Genomic DNA, 22,440 nt, shown 5'->3' on the forward strand with positions numbered 1-22,440 from the left:
GGAAGGCTGGGAGTTGAACGACCTTCTGCCAGAGCGGAGAGTCCACTTCCTGAGCCCTGGGAAACCCCCAGTTGGGATGAGGCTCTAGGTCTGACTCTGGGCAAGGCAGACTTATAAATAAATGCATGTTAGGAAAACTGTCCACAATGATGCCCTGTTACTTCCCTCCAGAGCATATACATTCCTGTGGGACAGATGGTTCTAGAACATATGAGTCAGGATAGAGCTTTGGAGCTCTTGGGACCAGGCTGGGGGGTAAGGAAGGGTTCCTATGTTGCCTCCTCCCCCAGACCTGAATTCTAGGTTTTGTGGGGCTGGTGGAGATGGTGAAAAGTCCTGCCTAAAAGGCTGTGAAGTCACAGTGGGCCTGGCCTCAGACTCAATCATTTCAAGTCCTGGGCAGCTTAGATAGGAGTGGTTTGGGGGCCTAGAAAAAGATCTTAATGATAACAGAAGCTAGGTCACCATAATGAACCACTTTCCTTGGGATCCTCCTTAATGAAACTGTGGGCTCACCAGTGACCCAGAGAGCCTGGATCCCTCCATGTCCGTGCTCTGCTTCTGCATTTACAAGTTGGCTCCAGAGAGAAGGGGAGGTGGGGGAGAAACTGGCCTCCCACCCTTCCACAGTTGTTCTTGGAGCTCAAAGTGTTTACTTCCTAGTCTTTTGGTAGTTCACCCGAGGAGGGACTGTCATGATCAGGCCAAAGGGAAATAGAGGCACGGGACAGAGTCGTGACTCACGGAGGTCATCCTGTACCTCACTGCCCAGCCGTGCTGTGTGTGGAAGCCCAGGGCAGACCATGTCAAGATGAGCCTGGGCCCCAGCAAGTCAGCTGAGCCACCCACTTTCTGTCTGCTGGTGGCCCCTGCACCACCACCTGAGGATGCTGTCCTGTGGCCACCAGAAAAACAAGCCCAGGATCTGTGGGTCTTTGCTGGACTGCCTCTGGGATGTCCTGCCTTGACCTGAGGTCTGAGGCATAGCCTTCAGCCCATAGGATGGGTAGAGTCAGGCTGCCAATTCTGGAACAAGGCCAAATAAGTGGTATTTATCTGGCATTCAGTGACATCTGTTTAGCTGGTGTCCAGTATGACCAACTATGGAGTGCAGTAAGTCCCAGCTCCAAGAAGGCACTTCTACTAGCAGAGTCCCACTGGGGAGCCTCAAGTCTCTAAGATTGCTTTAACTGCCTTTAAATCCCAGCACTTGGGAGGCAGAGGTAGGAGGATGGCCCTGAGTTTGAGGCCACCCTGAGACTACATAGTGAATTCCAGGTTAGCCTGGGCTAGAGCAAGACCCTTCCCCAAAAACAACAACAACAAATTAAAAAAAAATATTCACAACCAACTTTTTTTATTTTTCAAAGTAGAGTTTCACTCTATCTCAGGCTGACCTGGAATTCACTATGTAGTCTCAGGGTGGCCTCAAATTCACAGAAGTCCTCCTACCTCTGCCTCCCAAGTGCTGGGATTAAAGGCGCCCGGCTTTTTTTTTAATTTTTCTAGGTAAGGTCTCGCTCTATCCAGGCTGACCTGGAATTCACTATACAGTCTCAGGGTGGCCTTGAACTCGCGGCGATCCTCCTACCTCTGCCTCCACAGGGCTGGGATTAAAGGCGTGCGCCACCGCGCCCAGCAGCATTCTTCTTTTAGCCCTGTCAATAGCTGCAATGTGGACGTACACTTTGATGCAAAGGTGACAGTAAGGCCCACCAGATGACCTTGGGAAAAGGCACTTGGCATGATAGCTGTATTAGTGTGCTGGCACTGAGAACAATCTAGAGGCGAAAACAACAGGAATGTATGTGCTCTCTCTGGACAGAACCTGTCCCAAGTCTCTCCTGACATCTGATGTCTGCTGCTATCTCTTGGTGTCCTTTGACTTGTGGCTGAATATTGCCAATCATGACCCTCCCCAGTAAATAAGTCTCTGTGTGTCCTCTCCTCGTCACACAAGGACACTATTGAATTTAAGATCTACCCTATGAACCCATCCCAACTAAGTGCATTCTTTTTTTAAAAAAAGAAATATTTTATTTATTTACTTTTTTTTGAGAGAGAGAGGCAGACAGAGAGACAAAGAGAAAGAGAGAGAGGGTGAGAATGGTGCATCAGGACCTCTAGCCACTGCAAATGAACTCCAGATGCATGCACCACCTTGTGCATCTGGTCGGGTACATCAGGGTCCCTGGCAAACGCTTTAACTGCTAAGCCATCTTTCCAGCCCAACTAAGTGCATTCTTGAGTATCCTGTGCTCCCCTCCAGCCCAAGGATCTTATTTCTAGATGAGGTTGCATTCTGAGGCCCCATCTTGATGAGTTCGTTTCAAAGGCTAAGACCCAAGGAGCCAGACAGCAGCTGTCTCTCTGCTAGTAGCTGGTAGTATTTGATGGTGCTGCCTCTTCCAGTCACACTGTTATAGATTCAGCCTGCTGGATGTGCCCTAACCCTTGCAGGCTGACCTCTGTCAGGCCTGTCCCAAGCTCCCTGACAGTGGGTGGACAAGGCTCATGTCATTTTTTTTTCTTGCTTGTTAGCTTGTTAGCCCCTGCTCAAAATAGAGGCTACAGGCCCCCTAGGAAAGGGGGTGATGGCCAGTATCTCTACCTGTCCCCACTACTGCCCTGGCAGCCTAGCCCCTCCCCCAGATGGCTGAAGTCCATGTAGGCGCTCAAAGGACAATGCTGCTCCCCTTACCACAGTGGGGAGAGGAAGGATGGCAGGGTGAGAGAGTCGGGCCCTTGCAATCTTTCCTTGGATACTTTTAAATATATATATATTATTGCTTCCCCCCCCCAACTTTGGCCTGGCAGAATGGCTCCCACAAAAAAAGGTGGTGAGGAAAAGAAGGGCCGTTCTGCCATCCATGATGTGGTGACCGGATAATACACCATCAACATTCACGAATGCGTCTATGGAGTGGGCTTCAAGAAAGGGGGGGGGCTCCTCAGACCCTCAAAGAGATCCAGAAGTTTGCCATGAAGATGGGGACTCCAGATGTGCACATTAACACCGGGCTCAACAAAGCTGCCTGGGCCCAGGGAATAAGGAATGTCCCTATTGTATCCGTGGAGGGTACATCTGATGAGGATGAAGTTTCACCAAACAAGCTTTATACTTTGGTGACCTATGTCCCTGTCACACATTCAAAAATCTACCTGTCAACCTGGATGAGAATTAACTTCTTGAGTGTCAATAAGGTTATAAATAAAGTTAAAATAAATTATTTATTTGAGAGAGAGAGTCAAGAAAGTGAGGCACATAGAGGGAATGGGCACGCCAGGGCCTGTAGCCACTGCAAACTCTAGACTCATCCGGCACCTTGTACATCCGGTCCTGGGGAATCGAACCTGGGTCCTTTGGCTTCGCAGGCAAGCGCCTTAACGGCTAGCTAAGCCACCTCTCCAGTCTTTTCCTTTCAGGGACAGGTAGAGGCCCAAGAAGAGCTCCTCCACCCCCAGCCTGTGGGGGTCCAAGCTCTCCTGTGCAGTAAAATAATCAACGCGAACCTCTCAAGCAAAACAGGGGCCTTATTTAACGCAAGGGGATTTCAGGAAGTCAGGGGCAGGAGCAGCATGAACCAGTTCCTCTGGACCCTCCGCCTCCAGGGAGGTCCTGGTGGACCTTCTGGTTCTCTATGCGCTGACGAGGGACACAAAGGGGACTGACTTTCCCCATGGGTGGGGGAGGCTACGCCATCCCCTCCGGGCCTCACACTAGCTCAGGCTGACCTGGAATTCACTATGGAGTCTCAGGGTGGCCTCGAACTCACGACGATCCTCCTACTTCTGCCTCCCCAGTACTGGGATTAAAGGCATGCGCCACCATGCCTGGCTTTATTTTTTTTAATATTTAGTTAAAAAAAATCTTTAAAATATTTAAAAATACTTGGCTCCAGACGCATGCGCCCCCTTATGCATCTAGTCCTGGAGAATCGAACCTAGGTCCTTTGTCTTCGCAGGCAAGCGCCTTAACCACTCATCCATCTCTCCAGCCTCGGTGATGACGTTTTGAGTCGTGTCTAAGCCGCCCTGGACCGCTCAGGTCGGTCCTCTGGGGCCGAGGCGAGGAGGAGGGTTAGGGGACCGAGGACGCGGGTCGCGCGCAGGAGGCTGCTCCCGGGTCGGGGTCGAGGCGGCGGATGAACCGGGGAGGGAGGGAGGGCGGCTGGGGTCGCGGCCGCGAGGACACGGCGTGTTGTTTCTGGGATCGGGCCCGGGTTCCTGGAAGTGAGCTCCCGCGGAAGGGAAGGTGGGTTGGGCAGGCGCCGTCCTGCGGGCCGAGGTCCCGCCCGTGACCCCTGGGCTGTCGGCACGGCTCGGGCCGCTGAGCTCGCCAGCGCCGCCTGCCGGTGGCCTGGACGCCCGCCCGGGCTCGCGGCCCAGGACCCGGGTCCCTGGACTTGGAGTGGGGCCCCGGGCTTGCTTTCCACTAGCACCCAGTTCCCGCCAGGGCTAGCTGCACTTGAGAGCCGACCCAGGGTCAGGAATGGAATCGTCCAGGGGACAGAGAGGAATTCTACATCCTTCCCTTGACCTCAGGTCAGGTCACAGGATGGACATTAGAGATAGGGAAAGAGTGACTTCATGTCACTTAGGCACACCTTCCACTGTCCTGTTTTTTGGTTTTTTATTGTAATCTCACTGTGTAGTCTCAGGGTGGCCTCGAACTCACGGCGATCCTCGTACCTCTGCCTCCCGAGTGCTGGGACTAAAGGCGTGCGCCACCACTCGGGGCTCGCTGTCCTGTTTATTATTCATAGGCCATTCTGCCTCTTTCTCTCTCTGTCTGTTCCTTTCAAATAAATAAATAAATAAAAATAAAAAGAAGAAATCACTATGGGAGGTAGGTTTGGGGCAAGTAGGATGATTGAGTGTTTAGGCTAAGACTACAAAGAAATGTTTCGTGGCTCTCAGAAATCTCTCTGTGGTGTCCATTCTGAAAGGAGGCGCTATCTATAACCAAAGTCCGTGTGTGTGCCACATCCTGCTGGTTCTCAGTGTTTTTGTCTGTAGGAAGTCACTCACAGATGATTCCTTTAGCATCCATTCTTCCAATGCACCTCACAACACATGCCCTGAAATGACCTGTCCTCCACCCTCACCACCAATTTTTAGAGGTACGGTCTTACTCTATCTCAGGTGAATTCATTATGTAGTCTCAGGGCGGCCTCGAACTCACAGTGATCCTCCTACCTCTGCCTCCTGAGTGCTGGGATTACAGATGTGTGCCACCGTGCCCAGCTACCATCACTTTTTAAACCCCGGTATAACTCAATGACAGTCTTCACTAAAATTTTTTTATCCTATTTTATTTTTTATTTATTTGACAGAGAGAAAGAGAAAGAGAGAAAGAGAGAGAGAGAGAGAATGGGCATGTAAGGGCCTCCAGTCACTGCAAACAAACTCCAGACACATGCACCACTTTGTGCACCTAGCTAACGTGGGTCCTGAGGAATTGAACCTGGATCCTATGGCTTTGCAGGCAAATGCCTTAACCAGTAAGCCATCCCTCCAGCTCTTCCCTAAAATTTTAAACTCACAGTGATCCTCCTACCTCTGCCTCCCAAGTGCTGGGATTAAAAGGTGTGCGCCACCACACCAGGCTATTTTTCTTTCTTTTTTTAAATATTTAGTTATTTTTAAATTTTATTTATTTGCAAGTAGGAATAGAGAGAGAGAGAAGACAAACAGACAGAGATAGAATGGGCACACCAGGGCCTCCAGCCACTGCAAACGAACTCCAGATGCATGTGCTCCTTGTGCATCTGGCTTACGTGGGTCCTGGGGAATCAAACCTGGGTCCTTTGGCTTTGCAGGCAGACACCTTAACCACTAAGCAATTTCTCCAGCCCCTGTTTTTCTTTTTTACACAGTGTCTGTGTAGGCCAGGCTGGCCTCAAACTTGGGATCCTCCTGCTTCGGCCTCTGGTGTTCTGGGATTCTAGGCAGCTCTCCATCATCATGCCCAAAGACATCACTAAACAGTGATCCTGGTCCAACTTTCCTGGAAGAAAGTATTTTTAGCCTAAGCAGATCTTACTGTAATTTGTCTCTAGATTTATGCCTGGGATTTCAGTGGGTTCTTCCTCCATCCACTAACTGGATCCAGGTCCCAAGCTTTCCCAGAAACATGCTGTCTGTCTGGACTTCCTCCCCTTCCGGAGCTCACAAACAACCTCAAACCACTGCTTGGTTTGTCTAGACCAGTCAGGCATATTGGGCTTAATTTAGGTGCCTTCAACCTTTCATCTAAGTCTAGGGAAAGATAATTACCCATTCTCTTTTTTTGCTTATGGTCTCAGCTCTCTGCCCTCCAGCAAAGACAGCAGCCTGCCACAGCTGCAAAGATAGTTCCATCTATGAGCTGTGTGAGGTCTGTGGCCTCCCACTGGGACAGTGCTCAGGGCTGGAGTCCACAGTGGACTATTGACTCAGACATGCGCCCCCACTGGGCAAATGGAGAGCTCAGTCAACCCTTTTGAAGTCCACCGCGTGGCTGAAGATGTTGGCTCAAGTGTTCTACATATTCCAGGGATTTCATCTGAGGGTGAGACTTTTTCCAGCAGCAGCAGTATTTTTATTTTATTTTATTTTATTTTATTTTATTTTATTTTATTTTATTTTATTTTATTTTATTTTATTTTATTTTATTTTATTTTATTTTATTTTATTTTATTTTATTTTATTTTATTTTATTTTTTCCTGAGGTAGGGTCTCCATCCAGCCCAGGCTGACCTGGAATTCCTTATGTAGTCTCAGGGTAATCTTGAGCTCACCGGGATCCGATCCTCCTACTTCTGTCTCCGAGTGCTGGGATTAAAGGCGTGTGTTTGATGTAAAGAATTTAAAAGGGGGGGGGGGTGCTGGAGAGATGGTTTAGTGGTTAAGGCACTTGCTTGCAAAGCCTGAAGACCCAGGTTCAATTCCCCAGTACCCACATGAGCCAGATGCACAAGGAGGCACATGCATCTGGAATTTATCTGCAGTGGCTCGAGGTCCTGGTGTGTCCATTCTCTCTATCTGCCTCTCCCCTCCCATCTGCCAATCTCTGTTTCCCTTCTCTCAAATAAATAATAAATAAAATACCTTAAAGAATTTTTAAAAATGGAGGTTTGGAGAGATGGTTCAGTGGTTAAGATGGGTCTATGACCCAGGCTTAATTTCCCAGTACCCATGTAAGCCAGATGCACTAGGCGGCTCATGCATCTGGAGTTTCTTTGCTAGAGGCCCTGGTGCATCCATACTCTTTCTGCTTGCAAATAAATAAAATATTTTTGGGCTGGAGAGATGGTTTAGTGACTAAAGCACTTGCCTGTAAACCCTAAGGACTCAAGGTCAGTTCCCCAGTACCCACATAAAGACAGATACATAAGGTGGCACATGTGTCTGGAGTCCATTTGCATTGGGCTAGAGGTCCTGGAATTCCCATTCTCTTTCTATATCTGCCTCTTTCTCTAAAATAAATAAAATATTTTTATTTTCAAGGAGAGAGAGCTCCAGGGCCTCTTGCCACGGCAAACAAATTACAGATGCCTGTGCCATTTTGTGCATCTGGCTTTACATGGGTTCTGGGGAATCAAATGCAGGCCATTTGGCTTTGCAAGTAAGTGCCTTTAACCACTGAACCATATCTCCAGTCCCTGATTTAATTTTGTTTTTCAATTTAAATCTTTGTTTATTAGAGAGAGAGGCAGAATGGGAGAGAGAGGACGAGAGAGCACGTGTGTATGCACTAGGGCCTCTAGACTAGAACTCCAGACACATGTCACCCTGCACTTCTGGCGTTTCATGGGTACTGGGGGAACCGCACTTCAGGCCAGCAGTCTTTGCCAACAAGAGCCTTTAACTGCTGTGCCATCTCCCCCAGCCACCTGTTTTAATTATTTGCTCTTGTTTTGTTTCGAGGTATGGTCTCACTCTAACTCAGACTGGTCTTGAACTCACAGCAATCCTACCTTTGACTCCTGGATGCTGGGATTAAAGGCGTGCACCACCACGCCTGGCCCAGATGAAGGAGATTGCTTTGGAGCCCTCCTCTTAGGAAGTCTGCTGCATTCATCTAGATAAGTCCTTCAGGGTGAAGGTGGGAAGAGCAAAGTGAGACTTCAACATTTCAGAACTCTGCCTGTGCCAGCAAGCTTGGCCCATTTAAATTCTTTTATTAAACATCACTGAAGTGTTCTAAGATTCAAAGGAAGGCCTAAAAGAAAATATAAGTAAGTATGATAGTTTAAATATTAACTGCTCCAAGCTATATCTGTTTGTTCTAATTTCACCATGGTTTTGTTTTGTTTTGTTTTCCGAGGTAGGATCTCACTCTAGCTCAGGCTGACCTGGAATTCACTATGAGGTCTTAGGGTAGCCTCGAACTCACAGCAATCCTCCTACCTCTACCTCCCGAGTGCTGGGATTAAAGGTGTGCGCCACCATGCCCGGCCATGTTATTTATTTATTTATTTTGTTTATTTTTATTTATTTATTTGAGAGTGACAGAGAGAGAGAGAAAAAGTGGCAGAGAGAAAGAGAGAGAGAATGGGCACACCAGGGCCTCCAGCCACTGCAAACGAACTCCAGATGCATGCGCCCCCTTGTGCATCTCGGCCATGTTATTTACTTAATTATTTCATTTAGATTAAAAAAAACCATTTATTTATTTTATTTTTTATTAGTCGGGTTCATTATTTTTATATCACTGTGACAAAATACCTGACAGACTTCTGTCAGGTGCAAGGGAGAAAAAACTTATTTGGCTTATAGTTCAGGCAAGTGTCTTAAGCACTAAGCCATTTCTCCAGGCCTGGCTTGTAGCTTCGGAGACCCTCAGTCCACCACGGCGGAGAAGGCATGGAGGTGGCCGTGGTGGCAGAAGTGTGTGGAGAAGAACGCTCACGTCCCATCAGGCGAAGCACAGAGCACAGGACTGGAACCAGAGTCACAGTGCTCAGGGCTGGTTCCAGGCAGTTGTAACCCCCAAAGACCTACCTGTAAGTGACCTGCTTCTGTCACAAAGACACAAAGAAACTGAGCCTGGGTCCTTTGGCTTTGCAGACAAGCCCCTTAACTGTTAAGCCATCCCTTCAGCTCTCATTTCTAATTTTAATCAAAGAATTGACTAAAAACAAAAAGAATGAGAAGGATAATTATTAAATTATTATATTTATTGAGGGAAGTAAGAGCCAAGGAAAGGCACCCACATGGAGGGCCTGGAAAAAAAAAAAAACTGCAGAAAGATAAGAGAAAAGAAAGCTCAAGGAGCTCCTGCCATGTGGGGAGCTATAAGGGGTAAAGGACCCATATGGAGAGTAAGGCATAGGGAGTCCTCTTGGCTGGAAGTTCCCAAGTGGTCAGAGAGCCTGCCCTCCCATTGTAAAGGTATTTATAGCCTTATGGTGGTGGGCTGTCTTCCAGCTCAGGTGAACCAGAGAGACAGCTGGTTGGTTAGGGCCGGGCTGTCTCGGGAAGAAGTTAGCCCTGACTCCAAGTTCTGGGGGCTGAACTTGACCAAGCACAATGTTCACATCCTATGAAAGACCTCCCTCTCAGGAGAGGCCCTGGTTGTTGGAAAAACAGGCCTAGGGAACTAGGTATGAGATAAGAAGTCAGATCATCTTGATTTCTTTCTTTCTTTCTTTTTTCGAAGTAGGGTCTCCCTCAAGCTCAGGCTGACCTGGAATTCATTATGTAGTCTCAGGGTGGCCTCGAACTCATGGCAATCCTCCTACCTCTGCCTCCCAAGTGCTGGGATTAAAAGCGTGCACCACCACGCTCAGCCAGATCATCTTGATTTCTACCAAGTGCAAACTTTCCTGCCTTTTTTATCTTCAGGGGTCCAGTCACCCTAACTATACCCACCTCTCAATTTGAACTGGGGTAGGGGCACTCTTGGATTGAATTTTTCCCCTCTGCAATCAACTCTTCACTCCAGGTCGCTAGTATCAAAACTGGAATGAATGAATCAATGCATACCAATTTGGTGTGTGCTGCAGAGCTGCTTGGAGTGTGGAGGAAATACAAATCTAGTGTCAGAAGTGAAAGTATTGGGGACTGGAGAGATGGCTTAGTGGTTAAGGCACTTGCCTGCAAAGCCAAAGGACCCAGGTTCAATTCCCCAGGACCCACATAAGCCAGGTGTACATGGTGGCACAAGCGTCTGGAGTTCTTTTGCAGTGACTGTATGCCTTGGCATGCCCACTCTCTCTCTCCCTCTCTCTGCTTCTCTCTCTCTCTCTCTCTGTCAAATAAATAATTTTTAAAAGGAAGTGAAAGTATTGGTTTGAGTATGTGAGAATAGCAGAACAGTGTTTTTGCCATCTCTAACAAACATACAGAAAGCGTTTCTGTGTTAGACCTGTTTGGTTTCAAATGACAGAAACCCAACTTGAACCAGTTCAGGTAGAAAACAATGGTCAATCTCAGGTTTTCTGTGTGGTGAAGGACATGGCTGTAGTCTGCCATGAGGTGCTGTGGTGCTTTGGATATGAAATGCTTCCCCATAGTCTCATGTGTTTGTGATTAACCCTCATACTTAATTCCCAACTAGAAGTGGCACCTAAGCCGGGCATGGTGGTGCACGTCTTTAATCCCAGCACTTGGGAGGTAGAGGTAGGAGGATTTCCGTGAGTTCAAGGCCATCCTGAGACTCCATAGTGAATTCCAGGTCAGCCTGGGCTAGAGTGAGACCCTACCTAGAAAAAAAAAAAAGATAGAAATGGCACCTCCATCTAGGGTCACCTCCTCTGCCTCCAGCCCCAAGGTGGGCTGCTTAGCAAGAGCTCACTGAGTGCTTCACTGGGGCTTTGGAAAGTGTCACTGGGGGTCTTGAGGCTTATTACACCTGCCTTCCTGGAGTTGAGAGCTCCCTCACTGGGGGTCTTGAGGCTTATTACACCTGCCTTCCTGGAGTTGAGAGCTCCCTCACTGGGGGTCTTGAGGCTTGTTACACCTGCCTTACTGGAATTGAGAGCTCCCTCACTGGGGATCTTGAGGTTTATTACACCTGCCTTACTGGAGTTGAGGGCTCCCTCACTCAGAGTGCTGCTTTCCTGCTGCGGTGATGTGGCGCCCCAGCTGTCTGCTCTGCCACGCTTTCTCCACTGTGATGAAGCTTCCGCTTGGAACCGTAAGCCAAAATAAAACCTTTCCTTCCACCAGCTATTTGTCCCAGCAACGAGATGGCAAGTCAACAACAGGTGATTCTTTTTTTTTTTGGCTGGAGAGATGACTTAGCGGTTAAGGCGCTTACCTGCAAAGCCAGATGACCCAGGTTTGATTCCCCAGGACCCAGGTAAGCCAGGTACACAAGGTAGTCATGCACTTGGAGCTCATTTGCAGCAGCTGGAGGCTCTGGTGCTCCCATTCTATCTTCCTTTCTCTCTCTCGAATAAATAAATAAATATTTATTTATAAGCAAAGAAAGAGAGGAGAGAGAGAGGGAAAAAAAATGGGCGCACTAGGGCCTCCAGCTGCAGCAGACAAACTTCAAATGCATGTACCACCTTGTGCATCTGGCTTTACCTGGGTCCTGGGGGACACTGGGGAATCAAGCCCTAGTTGTTGGGCTTTGCAGATAAACGCCTTAACTGCTGAGCCATCACTCTAGTCTTTTTTTTTGGGGGGGGGTGTTAGGGTCTCACTGTAGCCCAGGCTGACTTGGAATTCAGTATATATTCTCAGGTTAGCCTTGAACTCACAGCAATCCTCCACCTCAGCCTCTCGGGTGCTGGGACTAAAGGTGTGTGCCACCATGCCTGGTCCATAGCAGGTGTCTTTTAGAGTGACATGACCACACTTCAATAGAAAACTCCCAGGGAAGGATTGGCACTTTCAATTTGGATTTGCTGGAACAGGTCCATGCTCGCCCTGAACCATCACTCACTGGGGCTACAGGAGTTGGGTAAAATTGGTCCAATCTGGACTATCTGCTCACATCTGTGGTCAGAAAGGGAGTGAGTGGGTATGTTACTAAAACAACCTGGTACCAGGGTATGGGAGTGGATCCAAGGTGCCATGCAGTTGAAGAATGAGGCAGATTGATCCAGAACTGTAGGAAGAAAATTATTAGACTTACTACTGACAAAAGTATGGTCCCTTGAGGCACAAGACCAAGTGGAACCCTGCAATTTGGGTCAGAAAATGGGGCCTTATAAAGCAATCCAGACAAAAAAGACTTTATCCAATCTGGAATGTACCTGGTTTATCTCAGACTGATGTGTGAATCAGGCATATTCCTGGCACCAGGGTCTAGCCTTAGAGTTCGTTTCCACACCACTCTAATAGTTTTGTCTGTTTATAGTGTGCCGGGAAACCGCACGAACGATCCGCCAGGGCTGTTGAAGGGCAAGCACGGCAGCTACTCAAGATGACTGTCACCAGACAGCCGAGTCCATAAAGTTACCAAAATAGGAGAGAGAGAGAGAGAGATGCTGGCCACACAAAGACCATAGGCAGCAGTGGCCATAATTCTTGTAATCAGGCAAATGCATTTAGAATGGGAAGCATAGCAGGAGGATTTTTTTAAAAAGTACTTTGTTATTTATTTGCAAGCAGAGAGATTGAGATAGGGAGAAAATGGGCATATTAAGGCCTATAGCTGCTGAAAATGAACTCCAGATGCATGTGCCTTTGTAAAAAAATTTTTTTTTTATTTTTTGGTTTTTTGAGGTAAGGTTTCACTCTAGCTCAGACTGACCTGGAATTCACTATGTAGTCTCAGGGTGGCCTCAAACTCACCACAATCCTCCTACCTCTGCCTCCCAAGTGCTGGGATTAAAGGTGTACGCCACCACACCCAGCTGCATGTGTCACTTTGTGCATCTGGCTTTATGTGGGCACTGAGGAATTGAACCCCAGTTGTTTACAGGCAAGCAGTTTAACTGCTGAGCCAGCTCTCCAGCCCAAGGATTTTTTTTTTTTTTTTTTGAGGCAAGCCCAACAAACTGGCCTTTTTTCTTTAGAGAGAGAAAGAGAGAGAGAGAGAAAGAAAGAAAGGAAGAAAGAAAGAAAGGAAAAAAAGAAACACAGAATTGGCTCACCAGGGCTTCTAGCCACCTTGTGCACTTGTGTGAGTTTGCACTTGTGTCACCATGTCTGTCTGCTTTACATGGAATCTGGGGAGTTGAACATGGGTCCTTAGACTTTGCAGGCAAGCGCCTTAACTGCTAAGCCATATATCTCCAGCCCCCAAGCATTTTTTAAAAATTATTATTGGCTGGTCATGGTGGTGCACACCTTTAATCCCAGCACTTTGGAGGCAGAGGTAGGTGGATCACCGTGAATTCAAGGCCACTCTGAGACTACATAATGAATTCCAGGTCAGCCTGGGCTAGAGTGAGACCCTACCTCGAAAAACCAAAATAAATAAATGAATGAAATTATTATTGGTCAGAGGTCAGGGCTCAGACCAGCTCTGTGACCCTAGGGGAAATTTCTTTTTTTTTTTTTCTTTTTGGTTTTCCAAAGGTAGGGTCTCACTGTAGCTTAGGCTGACCTGGAATTCACTATGTCATCTCAGGCTGGCCTCAAACTCACAGCGATCCTCCTACTTCTGCCTCCCAAGTGCTGGGATTAAAGGCGTGCACCATCACGCCCGGCTCTGGGAGGAATTTCTTAATCTCTCTGTGCCTCATGTTGTTTGTCTTTGCCGAAGACAAAAGCCTGGACAATTAAGATTGATTTTGTTCAGGCTATTGTAAGGAGGAGTGCATCAGTATCTCCATCTTAGACTTGAATGGAGAGGGATGAACAGGTCGCTGGTGGAATAATTGATGGTTGGGATGGTTTAACCAACAGTGCAAAGACTCAGGCAATTGGTTGAACTAGAAATGTTTATTTCTACTTTTTTTTTGGGGGGGGGGGAGTGAGTAAGTATGAACAGTTTTAAACTCAGGTAATCAACCATGAGACAAAGAGTGGGAAATTGGGCTGGAGAGGTGGCTCAGTGGCTAAAGGCACTTGCTCACAAAGTCTGATGGCCCCAGTACCAACGTAAAGCCAGATGCACAAAGTGGTGCATGTATTTGAGTTTGTTTTCAGTGGCAGAAGGCCCTGGTGTACCTATCCATACCTCTCTCTCTCTCTGCTTCTTCTCTTGGCCTGACTCTCTCTCTCAGATAAATAAAAAATATTTTAAAAAAAAAATTAAAAAGGGGCTGGAGAGATGGCTTAGCAGTTAAGGTGCTTGCCAGCAAAGCCAAAGGACCCAAGTTCTATTCCCTAGGACCCATGTAAGCCAGATGCACAAGGGGGCACATGTGTCTGGAGTTCATTTGCAGTGGCTAGAGGCCCTGGCGTGCCCATTCTCTCTCTGTCTCTCCTTGCAATTAAATAAATAAATAATATTTTTTAAAAAAAATTAAAAAAGAAGCCGGGCATGGTAGCACACACCTTTAATCCCAACACTTGGAGGCAGAGGTAGGAGGATTGCTGTGAGTTCAAGGCCACCCTGAAAGTACAAGTAAATTCCAGGTCAGCCTGAGCTGCAGTGAGACCCTACCTCGAAAAACAACAAGGGGGGGGGGAGGGAGGGAGCTGGGTGTCGTGGCACATGCCTTTAATCCTGGCACTCTACCCAGGGTGCACAGGTAGGAGGATCACCATGAGTTCCAGGCCACCCTGAGACTATGTGATGAATTCCATCACAGCCTGGGCTAGAGAACCAACCTTGAGAAACAAAAACAAAACAAATTCAAAACAATGTAATGTTAAAAAGTCAATGCCTGGCTTTGTCACAGGCAAACACAGGGATAAATCACATGGAGGTTACATGGGATTTATAAGGAAGAGTGGACAGCTCCTTCCCAGAACACAAAGGATAGGAAATTTCGGAAAACCAGAGGGTAGTAGATGTGCTGTGTGGCTGTTCTGCAGGAGCAAAAGGTTCAGGCACAGCACTACGCTACAGATCTGTAAACTGCATAAGCGATTGTTCATCCCACAGATGTGCGGTGGGATTAACTGAAAGAACCTGTGGGGTTTGCTTAGTACTATGGGTACACATATAGTTGCATATTTAGCAAGTGAAAATACAAGGCAATATAATAACACCCTTATGCATGTTGTGCAGCAAATTCTTTGAACTGAAACATTCTCTCCTGATAGGAGGGAGTTGAGGTCAACAAGTCTGGGGAAAAGATTGCAAGACTCTTCCTGCCCTAAGGTTATATAAAGGGTCAGAAAGTTCTCCGGAGGAGCGGGTTCCAGCAGCCCAGCCTAGGTGTCTGCCAGTCCAGCAGTGCACTCCAGAGACGCCGCTTCCGTGGGCACCCAGCTTCCCCTTGATGTAGCTGCCTTTGAGTCACTCATGTTCCTGTAAACAGCCCCTCACCCTGCCCTGTAAGTGACCCCAATAAACTCATTGGTTCACCAAAACTGGTTTTGGTGCAATCTGGCTTTGGTCTGTCCTCTGTGCCTTAGCTGGGGCGTAGACATGTGTTCATGTTTCACACAACAGGTTATCTGAAACTTAAATGTCACAATTGTGCTGAGATGCACTGGTATTAGGCTCAGGGGGAAAAAAAAAATCACTTTCAAGTCATACAATCTGGACAGAACACAGAACTACTTCTGTTATATATGGCCTTGCATTGAAGACTAGAGCATTGACAGGGCAGAGAGCTGAGGTGGTGGTGGCCCCAGCTCATCTTAGGGCTTCCTAAATGACAGGATCCTTGCTCCAAGCTTTCTTTCCTATCTCTAGCCATAGTCATCTCCCACTTCTTGCGGGGGGATGGGGGAAGCTGGATAAAGAGATGCAGAGATTCCCTCCTGAGAGCTCCCCTAGGGCCCTCTCCTTGGCCTCCAGCCCAGTTGGGCGAAGCCGGAGCTCTCACTGAGCGCTTCAGTTCCAAACCACCAGGTGCAGAGTGGGCAGATCTGCAGGCCCGTTTGATTGTTTCTTTTTCTTTTTTTCCAAGGTAGGGTCTCACTCTAGCCCAGGCTGACCTGGGATTCACTATGTTATTTCAGCCTGGCCTCGAACCCACAGCGATCCTCCTACTTCTGCCTCCCTAAAGGTATGTGCCACCACGCCCGGCCCGTATTGTTTAAAAAAAAACCTAAAATTTATAAACAACAAAAAAGTTTATTTGAAGGGGCTGGAGAGATGGCCTAGCGATTAAACGCTTGCCTGTGAAGCCTAAGAACCCAACTGGAGGCTGGATTCACCAGGACCCACATAAGCCAGATGCACATGGTGGCGCATGGGTCTGGAGTTCCTTAGCAGTGGCTGGAGGCCCTGGTGCACCCATTCTCTCTCTCTCTGTCGCTCTCAAATAAACAAACAAAAAAACCCAAGTTTCGTAGGGGTTGGGGAAAAGTAAGTCTAAAACCTCTTTAAAGGGTTGACGTGGCGGTGCCCGGGGCTTCCAGTAAGACCCCAGGCGTCCTTCTTGGTTCTACAGCAGGCCTGGGTCCCTCCCGGAAGCTGGGAATGACCGCGGCCGCCTTGTGTTGGCCAAGTCCACAGCTCCCACCCGGAGCCCCCCTTCCACCACCACCACGGAGGCAGAGCGCACGCGCAACAGCGGCGCTGCGTCAGCCAGGAGGGCGCTGCGTCAGCCAGGAGGGCGCACACGGGGCGCCCCGGCGTGGGACCCCCGCTTCCGCCGCAGGCACCGCCCACTTTCCCCTCCCAGGCTGCTTCGCTCGCGCGCGCCCCGCGCGATTGGCTGCGCCGCGTCACGTGCTGGCGGCGGCGGTTGCCGGGGCGACGGCGGGGAGGCGAGGTGGCAGCGAGCGGATGCAGCGCGGTGCCGCAGCAGGTAAGCGCGTCCCGGGCTGGACGTCCCGGGGACAGGCTCTGAGCGCTGCCGTTTCGCCCTGGTCTTTGTTGTTGTCGCTCGCATTGGGGGGGAGGGGGCCGGGCTCCCGGGTCGTCTACGGTGACTCCTCCTCCTCCTCCTCCTCCTCCTCCATGGTCTTCCTTAGCTGCCACTCTTCCTCGGACTCCCAGGCCCAGCTCAGTTCGCCACGCGATGTCGTCTGCCTATCCGACCAGCTTGCAGGCCCCCAATCTCTCTCTTTCTCCGAAATTCAAACGCTTCCACTGCCCGCTCTCTCCATCTAATAGAGCTTTAGTCCCGGAGGTCAAGTCTGAACTGCAAACTAATGAGCTAGTGACCCCAGGAGGAGAGGGACAGCCCTCAGACAGACAGGGCTCTCAAACATGAGAACCGAGGGCGGCGAAGTCATGCTGGAATTGCGTTTGGAAAACGTTTTTGGTTCCTGCACCCGCTTTGATGTACTGACACCATGCTGGAAGCAGCTTGCATCCTAGCCCATGCCGACTCAGGTGGTCCTCTTTTTTTAAAAAATTATTTATTTATTTATTTGAGAGCGACAGACACAGAGAGAAAGACAGATAGAGGGAGAGAGAGAGAATGGGCGTGCCAGGGCTTCCAGTCTCTGCAAACGAACTCCAGACGCGTGCGCCCCCTTATGCATCTGGCTAACGTTGGACCTGGGGAACCGAGCCTTGAACCGGGGTCCTTAGGCTTCACAGGCAAGCGCTTAACCGCTAAGCCATCTCTCCAGCCCCGCAATAGAATTTTATCCAAGTTGGCTACAAAAGACTTCTTTAAGGAAGTGGCATTTATTAAACCACGTTAGAAGCCAGTCATGTGGGTGGCGGGGGTGGTGGGGGGAAGTTTTGGACAGAGAGAACACTCTGAGAAAAGACCCTGAGTGAGTCTGGAAGGAATTTAGGTACTCAACACTGATAGGGTTGTTATTTGGTTGGCTTTTGTTTTAATCCCAGGGCCTTCAAAAATGCTATTCTCGGGGCTGGAGACATGGTTCAGAGGTTAAAGGCACTAGTATGTAAAGCCTGACAGCTTGGGTTCAATTCCCCAGGACCCACATTAGCCAGATGCTCAAGGGGGCGCATGTGTCTGGAGTTCATTTGCAGTGGCAGGAGTTCCTGGCACATCTGTGCACACACACGTACACATACACTTCTCCCCTCTCTTGTAAATAAATACAATTTTTTAGGGGCTGAAGAGATGGTTTAGCTGTTAAGGTACTTGCCTTAGGAAGCCTAAGGACCCAGTTTCAACCCTCCAGAACCCACAAGGTCACAAATGGCGCACAGGTGGTGCACATGTCTGGAGTTTGTAGTGCCTGGAGGCCCTGGTGTGCAATTCTCTCTGTTCTCTCTCTCTTTTTAAAAATATCTATTTTATTTAACAGAGGAAGAGGGAGAGAAAGAATGGGCGTGCCAGGGCCTCCAACCACTGCAAACGAACTCCAGGCATGTGCGCCCCTTGTGCATCTGGCTAATGTGGGTCCTGGGGAATTGAACCTGGGTCCTTTGGCTTTGCAGGCAAATGCCTTAACTACTGAGCCATCCCTCCAGCCCTGTTTTTCTCTCTCCTCTCTTTCACGCTCATAAATTTTTTTGTTCATTTTTAAAAATTTATTTATTGGAGAGAGAGAGAGAGAGAGAGAGAGAGAGAGAGAGAGAGAGAGAGAGATTGGGCACGCCAGGGCTTCCAGCCACTGCAAACGAACTCCAGATGCGTGCGCCCCCATGTGCATCTGGCTAACATGGGTCCTGGAGAATCGAGCCTTGAACCGGGGTCCTTAGGCTTCACAGGCAAGCGCTTAACCGCTAAGCCATCTCTCCAGCCCTCTCATAAATTTTTTAAAAATATTTTTTATTTGCTTATTTATTTGACAGAAAGAGGCAAAGAGAGAGAGAGAGAGAGAGAGAATGGGCTCGCCAGGGCCTCCAGCCACTGCAAACAAACTCCAGATGCATGCACCCCCTTGTGCATCTGGCTTATGTGGGTCCTGGAGAATCGAATTTGGATCCTTTGGCTTTGCAGGCAAACACCTTAACTGCTAAGTCATCTCTCTAGCCCTCATAAAATATTTTTTAAAAATACCACTGGGGCTGGGCATGATGCCACACACCTTTAATTCCAGCACTTGGGAGGCGAAGGTAGGAGTATCTCTGTGAGTTTGAGGCCACCCTGAGAGTGCATAGTGAATTCCATGTCAGCTTGAGCTAGAGTGAGACCCTACCTCAAAAAACCTACCTCAAAAAACCAAAAAAAAAAAAAACACCTTTTCCCACAAGCTGCTCTTGTTTGAGTGTTTTCTGCCAGCAATGCGAACCTGACTGCAACACCAGGCAACCACTCTCCCTCCTGAGCCATGTCCCCAAGCCAGTTGTTGCCTTTTCTACTGCTGCCATGAGAAGTTCCCTTGCGCTGTTGGCATGAAGCAGTGCAGACTGAGTATCCTGCAGTGCTGGAGGTCAGAGCCTGCGCTGGGCGTTTCAGGTGTGTAGACACACACAGATGAATGACGGGCCTCTACCTAAGGGACTCTGAGGCAGGGGCTCAGATCAGCTGTTGGCAGGGATTATTACTGTCTGGACAAGCTGAGGGTCAGTGTGTGCCTTGCCTAGGGCAGCTCCCAGAGGCTGCTTTCCCTCCTTGGCTCCTGACCCTTCCTTGTCTTCAAAGCCTGCAGATGGCTGCTGGGTCTGTCTCCCATCTTGTCACTCTAACACCTCACCCTCTGTGACTTCCTTGGGCACGCCTGGGTAATTCAGGCTTATCTATCTGATTGGAGGTCAGCTGATTGGCTATCTGCATGCCAACCTTAATTCCTCCTTGTCATGTGACCCCCCCATAGTCAGGTTCTGAGGGTTAGGATGTAGCTATCTTTGGGAGCTGTTACTCTGTACCCCACAGCCACCCACTTGCAATTTTTCAAGGTGGTTGAGATGAACCTTTGTCTTTGTTTTTGTCTTGTAGATTTTTGCTGTGAGACTTATAAATAACTATGGGAGATATTCTGGCCCATGAATCTGAATTACTTGGACTAGTGAAAGAGGTAAGTATGTTACACAAAACACAGATCACAAAAAAACATATTAAAATTTTTTTAAAAAATGTTTCATTTATTTATTTGAGAGAGAGGCAGATATAGAGAGAGAGAGAGGGAATAGGAGGGAGCATCAGGGCCTCCAGCCACTGCAAATGAACTCCAGGTGCATGTGCCACCTTGTACATCTTGTTTTATGTGGGTACTGAGGAATTGAACCTTGGTCCTTAGGCTTTGCAGGCAAACACCTTAACTGCTAGGCTATCTCTTTAGCCCCAATACATGTATTTTAAAATCAACAATCTGAATGTGGTGGCACATGCTTGTAATCCCACCATACAGGAGGCTGAAGCAGTAGGATTCCAAGTTCCAGGCCAGTCTAGACTATATACTAAGACCCTGTCATTAAAAGCAAACAAAATGCAGCTAATTCTTTCTGCTTTGTAATGCTTCTTGTATCATTATATTGAATCTATTTTTCATTGTATGAGTTTCCATGTTTTATATTTTGTTTATAAAACCTGAAATCTATTTTTTCCTTTGGTGACTATGTGGATGTGTGAATGTGGTTAAACAATGTGCCGTGGTGCACAAGTAGTTGTCAGGGGACAACTTCAGCTGTCAGTCTTTGCCTTCCCTCCTCGTTTGAGGCAGGGTCTCTCGTGCGCTGCTAGCTGGCCCATGAACTTCCAGGCCGTTCTCCTCTCTCCACCTCTGTCTGTCATAGACATGCTGGGATGACAGACACTTGTGCTACAGCGTCCAGCCTTACATGGATTCTGGGGATCTAAACTCAGCAATACACTTGTGCGGCAAGTACTTGGTCTGCTGAACTATCTTCTCAGTCTTTAGCCTGAAATATTATTATTAGTAGTATTTTGTTTTTGTTTTTTCGAGGTAGGGTTTTACTCTAGCTTAGTCTGAACTGGAATTCACTATGTAGTCTCAGGGTGGCCTTGAACTCACAGCAGTACTCCTATCTTTGTCTCCCAAGTGCTGGGATTAAAGGTGTGTGCCCTCATGCCTAGCTTAATTTTTTTTTTTAGAACAAGGTCATTCTGTATAGTATAGTCCAGGCTGTCTAGAATTTATGATCCTCCTGCCTAGGTCTCCCCACTGCTCAGATGAGAGCTGTGTACCACCACCTGTGGCCTAGACTGAAATTTTTTTTTGGTTTTCCAAGGTAGGGTCTCACTCTAGCTCAGGCTGACCTGGAATTTGCTATGTAATCTCAGGGTGGCCTCAAACTCATGATAATCCTCCTACCTCTGCCTCCCGAGTGCTGGGATTAAAGGTGTGTGCCACCATGCCTCGCTGAAATCTTTTTAAAAATGTATTTATTTGCAAGCAGAGGGAGAGAAGAGACAGACAGAATAGGCATGCCAGAGCCTTCAACCTCTGCAAACAGACTCCAGATGCACATGCCACCCTGTGCATCTGGTTTAACTGGGTATTGGAGAATTGAACTTGGATCATTAGGCTCTGAAGGCAAGCACCTTAGCTGCTAAGCCATCTCTCCAGCCCTAGACTGAAATCATGAAGCCACTTGTATATTGACTTGCTTTGGGGGCATATGTGTATGTGTTTGTGATGTATGCCCTGTGCTGCACATGTCGGAGGAGAATGTCATGTTCTTCTGTTTTCGCCCGTCTGCTTGTTTCTTTGAGACAGTTTCCCTCAATTCAAAGCTGTTTTCCTGCCCCTCCCGTCAGCAAGCCCTCGTGATTCTCCAGTCTCCTTTCACTCCTTTGTAGGACTGGGCTCACTTGGTATAACTGCACAGCTGTTTATAGGAGTGCTGGGGCATCCGACTGGGGCAGTCTTAGGCTCTGTCGGGCCCATGCTCCCAGTGCTCCTAACCATTGAGCCATCTCCCCAGCGCAAAAAAACACCTTTTTTTTTTTTTTTTTTTGGTTTTTCGAGGTAGGGTCTCACTCTAGTCCAGGCTGACCTGGAATTCACTCTGTATTCTCAGGGTGGCCTTGCACTCACGGCAGCCCTCCTACCTCTGCCTCTCAAATGCTGGGATTAAAGGCATGCGCCACCACATCTGGCCAAAAAACACCAGGGCCTCCAGCCACTGCAAACGAACTCCAGATGCGTGCGTCCCCTTGTGCATCTGGCTAATGTGGGTCCTGGGGAATCAAGCCTTGAACCAGGGTCCTTAGGCTTCACAGGCAAGCGCTTAACTGCTAAGCCATCTTTCTAGCCTTTTGTTTTCTTTTTCAAAAACCACTTTGAAAACTATTATTTTTGGTTCTTTTGAGGCAGGGCCTCATGTTAGTCCAGGCTGATTGGGAACTTACTCTGTAGTCTTAGGCTGACCTCGAACTCATGGTGATCCTCTTACCTCAACCTCCAGAGTGCTGGGATTAAAGGCTTACGCCACCATGCCTGACTGCTAAAAATTTTTTGTTTTTGTTTTTCCAAGGTAGGGTCTCATTGTATGTCAGGCTGACCTGGAATTCACTATGTAGTCTCAGGGTGGCCTTGAACTCATGGTGATCCTCCTACCTCTACCTCCAAAATGCTGGGATTAAAGGCATGTGCCACTATGCCTGGCTGTAAAAAGCTTTTATTTTTTTTATTTTTTTTGTCATGTCT

General features: G+C 48.2%; 1 protein-coding gene and 1 pseudogene across 3 annotated transcripts in view; both read left to right on the forward strand.

The window, feature by feature from the left end:
* The first annotated feature begins 2,818 nt into the window (after nt 1–2,818).
* Nucleotides 2,819–3,185, forward strand: LOC101593915 (annotated as a pseudogene).
* A 13,520-nt stretch (nt 3,186–16,705) lies between these two features.
* Armc9 (armadillo repeat containing 9) overlaps nt 16,706–22,440 on the forward strand; it is a 183,580-nt gene continuing 177,845 nt past the window's right edge. For 2 of the 3 annotated variants that reach the window (XM_045147325.1, XM_045147327.1), the window contains exons 1-2: nt 16,706–16,763; nt 19,767–19,845. In XM_045147325.1, the coding sequence (XP_045003260.1) occupies nt 19,795–19,845 (51 nt within the window). In that variant the 5' untranslated portion in view covers nt 16,706–16,763; nt 19,767–19,794. Of the gene's footprint in view, nt 16,764–19,145; nt 19,287–19,766; nt 19,846–22,440 lie in introns of those variants that run through there. The other variant, XM_045147326.1, reaches the window with a different exon arrangement.

The sequence above is a fragment of the Jaculus jaculus genome, chromosome 4 (genome assembly GCF_020740685.1).
Source record: "Jaculus jaculus isolate mJacJac1 chromosome 4, mJacJac1.mat.Y.cur, whole genome shotgun sequence".
Classification (NCBI taxonomy): domain Eukaryota; kingdom Metazoa; phylum Chordata; class Mammalia; order Rodentia; family Dipodidae; genus Jaculus; species Jaculus jaculus.